Source organism: Lolium rigidum, chromosome 2 (assembly GCF_022539505.1).
Source record: "Lolium rigidum isolate FL_2022 chromosome 2, APGP_CSIRO_Lrig_0.1, whole genome shotgun sequence".
NCBI lineage: Eukaryota > Viridiplantae > Streptophyta > Magnoliopsida > Poales > Poaceae > Lolium > Lolium rigidum.
In genome coordinates this window covers 185,909,601-185,915,138 of record NC_061509.1, presented here as the reverse complement: position 1 = coordinate 185,915,138, position 5,538 = coordinate 185,909,601, and the positions used below count along the sequence as shown (strand labels likewise).

The following is a 5,538-nucleotide window of genomic DNA, read 5'->3' as shown; positions in this document are numbered from 1 at the left end:
GGTAGCCGGAGACAAGTCTGCCCGGTTCCACTTTTCGGCATACTCAAGCAACGGGCCCAAATTGACCTCGCCGCGGTTGAGCTCAGTGATCCGGCCCAGCTGAGCTGAGGCCTTCTCACTGACCGTGATGGAGGCGCGCCCGGCGTGCAGCACTAAGCTCTGCGAGCCGGAAGAGGGAGAGGTCGCCGCTGTGACCACTGCAGCAAGTTGCTGAGCGGTGAACTTGGCGCCTTCCGGGCGAGCTGGCTCGGCCCTAGCAGGTTTGCCGGCGGGAGCTGCCAGAGGAGATGGTGCTGCCTCCTTGGTTGGCGCAGGGGCTTCCGGCGTTTACTTAGCCGGAGGTGAGGTTGCCGGCGCGGAAGTTTCCGGCACGGTCTTGGAGGGGGAGGCAGTGGCTTTCTTCTTCTTCTTGGGAGTCGGGGGAACCGGAGGTTCCGCCCGCTCAATTTCTTCGGTGCCGGCGCCGATGTTGCTGGCGCCGGTGTCTTCAGCTTCTGGAGGGGAAGAGAAATCCTCCTCCGCGCGGTGATGACAAGGATCAGGGGCCGCGTGCCCCGCACTTGTGTTGCCTCCCAGAGGGGAGGCTGGAGATTTGCCGGCACCAGATGGTATCGGACTTGCTTGAGGAGTAGAGGTCCTGGCGGAGTCCTCAGGGGCTTCCGGCCTCATGCCCGGTGCGCTCCTAGTGAGGCTCAGAGCATGCCTAATGAAGAAAAGGAAAAAGGAGAGTTAGAAAGAGCAATGAGAAGGAAAATCACAAGCAAAAGACAAAAAGAAAGAAAAAACGGAAGCTTACCCGGTAGCGACCGGAATCTGACTCCGGTACCGCTTCTTGGTATAGGGCTTGCCGCCGCCATCCTTCTTGGAGCGCTTTGTGGGGCGAGCCTCGCTGGAGCCGGCCTCAGGGGCCGGTGCTTTATTCTTTTGCCCCCGAGAGGCTAAGTTGTCCAGGAATTCCTGGCCAACCTCGGCCTGCAGCGGGACCGCTCGCTCCACGACCTGGGGGTTGGCGCTGGCTGAGCGGAGATCTACAGAGAAACAATGTATAAGGAAACAGATGAACAAAATACCTCAAGGACAGCGACCTCGTCATCAGAACCGGAATCGTTGATTGAAAAGTTACCGGGATGCTTGGTGTGCGTCGGCCCCATCTTATGCTTTCCCTTCACGTAGGGGTCGGGGTCGCGGTCGTCCTGGAAACGCCGGTTGGGGGCGAAAGAGGGCAGCTCCTCCCTGGCGATCCGGCGGAAGTTCTGAAATACAAACGCACAAGTTAGAACAAAAAGATTCATATCTATACCGGTAAAAGGTCTTCCGGAGATCCCGAGGTCTTACTCGGGGCGGAGGGGAGTTGCTGCGGCTGTAAGGGACCAGCCCATACTTTCCGTTGGGGCTCAACGAGTGCTTGCAGATCTGCTTGGCCTTAAGGACCAAGTCAGTAGCCCTCAACCGGTGAGTCGTAATCCGTGTCGGGTCCATCGGGCCCGACATCTGACTGATCTTGTGCGCGCGGCGCTGAAGAGGCAGCACCCGACGCGAGAGAAAGGCCCGGACAATGTCTTCAGCACAGAGGTTGGTCTCCTCCTTATTCGTATCGATAAAATCGGCCACCCACTTGGACTCCTTGTCGTCCTTGGGGTTGTATAGCCAGTTCTTCATGGAGGGGGGCCCAGGAACATATGCCGGAAGGTTGATGAAGTCTTCCGGGCCGCCGTTCCGGGCGTAGAAGAAGGACCTCTGCCAGGTCCGGACAGATTCCAGACCGGAGAGTTTATAGAAGTTGGTCCCTTGGCGGGGCGAGAGAATGCAAGCTCCGCACCGGACAAACGGTTTGGGGTGCGGAAGTTTCCTATCTTGGATAGAATTCTTCCGGAGAGAATAGAAGAAGGAGAAATTATCTACGAAACGAGTGATACCGGTGTATCCCTTCATAAAGGTGGCGAAGGAAGAAAGGTAAAAGATAGAATTGCCCGGAAGGTGATGGGGCTGAAGTTCATAGAAGTCAAGAAAGTGCCGGAAGAAATCCGACACCGGAAGGCCTAATCCGCGCTCAAAATGAGCGGAAAAGACCACATACTCACCCGGCTGAGGCTCGGGCTGGCGCTCGTCGCCAGGGATCCGGCACCAAACCTCTTCTGGTATCCTCCGGGAGCGGTAGAGCCAGTCGATCTCCGCTTGCGTCACGTCAGAGCCCATCCAGGCCCCGCGCGTATAAGAATCCAAATCTATGCCGGCGCCCTCGCTCGAGTTGCCGGCTTCTCCCCGAAAGTAATGCGCTGAAGAAGGAAAGAGCCAGTGAGTCCGCAAAGCTAACCTGAGGGCGGCGGTGAAGATGAAGGTCCAGGTTCGCCGGAGTTGGGCGAGCTAGCAGATGATGGCGATGAACGGTGGAGAGGAAAAAAGAAGCCGTGGCGGCGCTCTGAGCAGAAGGTGCGAGGAGGCAGCGATGAGTCTCGGCGGGGCACAGCCCTGCAGAGCTTCTTGGAGAGGTCCGCCGGAGAGCGAAGCCTTGGTGGCGAACGGCGGCGAAGGGAGCGCGAGCGGCAGAGGCTCTAAGTGCGCAGGGAGTTGTGAATGCGGGAAGAAGACGACGAGGAACCGCCGCCCCCTTAAATAGGGAGAGAGGTTCATGGGCCGGCAACCGCTGGGCCGCGGCGCTTCGCCTCGTGGGCTGCCACGTGGCGCGGGGCTACACGCGTGAAAAATAAGATGCCACAGGGAGGCCACACGGATCCGGAACGGCTGCGAGGATCCGGTGCGGCACATTAAATGCGAGCGCAGAAGTCGAAGGGAAGTGACCCCTGACACTGGCGCGTCAGAAACAGTGCGCATGTCTCTGACAGGTGCTGTTTCCGAGATGTTCTCAATTTCGCCGAGGAGAGTTTAATGATAAAGATACCGGAAAAGATCGGTATGGTGAGATGGGTTCGGCGGAAATGCCGGAAGGTTTTGAACTGGTTGCCGGAAGGTTTAAACCGGTACGCTAAGGAATGGGAACCTGGCATGGTCCGTCGGATAGGATCCACCGGACGATACCAGCTTCGGGGACTAATGTTGGGGGGGTGACCCCCGGTATGCCAAAGGCATGCTGAACTTGCCTCGTTTAGGCTGTTGAGGTACCGGTTTAAAGGTTATTCTGGATAAGGAAGTTAAGTTCATGCTAAGGAGAAACTATGCCGGTATCCCAGAAGGGGTATACCGGAATAGACTAAGAAGGTACCGGAGTACCGGTAGAGGCTACACTGTAGCACGTCGGCAAGCTGGTCAAAGATTCTCTCAAGAGCTAGAGGACAAGGATGAGCGAAGCACTTCAGCTTTAATCGAAGCTCTGAGGCCAAAGCAGAAGATGACGTAAAAGGTACCGGAGGATGCCACCGTGCCTGATTAAAGGTCTACCGGTGTCATCTGCTGCCAAAGAGGCTTTGTAAAGTAGTTTGTCTAGTCAAAGATGTCATTAGGGTTTCTTCCCCTGTAAGCCACCCTCTCCCCTATATAAGGAGAGGGAGCACACCCTATCGCGGGCACGTCCTTGATAGCCTGTAACCTCATTTGATCATGGAATAGAGAGATCCAAAGTTGAGTTAGTTCTTGTGTTCTTCTTCTTCAACCTCTGATCAAGGCCAAGTTCATCAGGAAAGCTACCGGCAATCCATCCGAAATCCATCCCCATATTACCAAAACCCTCTCATGAATCCTCTAGCGCACATTCGGCCCCAACTCAAGCCATCCCATGGCATCTGTCTGTTCACCACGACGACACATTGATAGCTCTCCTCGAGGAACTGAAGAAGCCATGCCTCTTGACATTGCCTTGATAGTTGTTATGATGTGTTGTTGTTGTTGTTATAAAAACTATTATCTACTTTCTTGTTTATGGAATGTCCACTTTGTGATATGTGTGTGCTATTTGCTAGAGACACAATTATTATCTATGTTTTAATTGTTGTTGGTACTTGAAAACGGATTTCTGTCATGCTATATACATGCTTTTTTACATGTACGCATTTCTATATTGCCAAAACCCAAGAGAACATCAAATTTCATGGTTTATACATCTAAACACAAATTAAAATTGGGTACACCCTTTAATGCCAACAGAAAATTTCAAACGCACTCAAACAATAGTATTTGGATTGGTAGTTAATTCCTTTCCATCTTGAATTTTAACTTTCCAGTTCAGTTCAATTTCAGACTCAATTCATTGCAACACAGCATAAGTGTTTTCCAGGTTTCTGACTACACTGCTATTTCTATAATTGGATAAATCTCTCGGTGGTACAACACTAACACTTGCATGAATCAGCAAAATAAAAATACCAACACTCTCTTACATGTACATTACTGTTGCTTGTACGTTGCAAAGGACAGGAAGAAGTTGCCCACGGACGAACACCTTGTCACGGTTCCAATCTTAGTTGTTCTTCTTGCGTTTCTCGATGTAGAAGAAGAAGGCGAGCGAGGCAACGGAGAAGGTAGAGAAGACGGCGGTGGCGACCTTGATGGAGGTGGTGACGCCGGTGATGCTAACGACGTCAAAGGTGGCGCCGGGCAAGGTCTGGCCGTAGGCGACCTTTGCGCCGGAGGCGTCGATAGCGTAGGCGCGCACGAAGTAGGTGGCGGTGGGGACGTCGAGGGCGACGCGGTACTCGACCGTGCCGGTGGCGGCGTAGGCCTGCTCGGTGACCTTGAACTGGCAGGTCTTGTCCTTCTTGAGGTCGTCGTGGGTCTTGCGCCACTCGCGCCCCTTCTGGCTCACCGGCGCGTAGCACAGGCTCACCTTCACCTTCTTGTAGTCCGCGTCCGTGCCGGCCGTCGCGTTGAGGGACCACGTCACAGTGATCACGTCCTCGCCGCCGTGAAGAACTGGCCACGGATCAACCAAAGCTTATCACGATCTGGGCACATGGCCATATATATGCCAATCCGTGACGTGTAGCAAACAAAGGAACATGCGGCGCAAGTTAGGAAGCAAAGCATACCTTGGTTGGGAGTGGGGGAGGCGGTGACGGCGAGGGTTGGTTTCAGCTGCGAGAGCATCGCCGCGCCGGTCGCGGACTCCAAACACCCTGCGGCGAGGACCACGAGCAGCAACGCCATGACCATCCCTTGCCGAGCCATCGATCACTGCTTGCTGATCTTCTTCTAGCTTCTGCTGCTCGAAGAAATAAAATAACTCTGCTCGCTGCTGCTGAAAGGAAGGAGGCTGCTGTACTTTGATGGGAAGGATGGAGGGCTAACATGTACTATATGTAGGCGCGTCAGGGGGCGTTGACCGTGTGGCGGGTAGCTTGCTTTCGTCTGGCCGAGGAGGCGCCCATCCAAAAGTCAAATCTCGTCTGGTTTATGTTTTGTTTTGGCCCTCTCCGGCCGGAGCTGTAGTCTGCTCTAGAGGGGTTCCAAAGGGTCTCCGGGATGAGAAGCGGCGACTGCAGATTAAAGCAGCTAGCAGTGCATCGACTAGCTGGAAGTGCAAACAACAGTTGTTCAACCGAGCAGACTGTTGGCTGGTGAAACATTCTCGAAAGAATGAAGGGACCG

At 54.3% G+C, this 5,538-nt stretch overlaps 1 protein-coding gene across 1 annotated transcript; it reads right to left on the bottom strand.

Annotated features, from left to right (window-relative positions):
- Positions 1-4,310: 4,310 nt before the first annotated feature.
- On the bottom strand, positions 4,311-5,118 carry LOC124687832 (probable high-affinity nitrate transporter-activating protein 2.2). Its single transcript, XM_047221568.1, has 2 exons — positions 4,980-5,118; positions 4,311-4,863 (listed from the first exon to the last, which is right to left on the bottom strand). The coding sequence occupies exons 1-2, from the start codon at positions 5,116-5,118 to the stop codon at positions 4,412-4,414; spliced, it is 591 nt and encodes a 196-aa protein (XP_047077524.1). The 3' UTR covers positions 4,311-4,411.
- Positions 5,119-5,538: the final 420 nt, after the last annotated feature.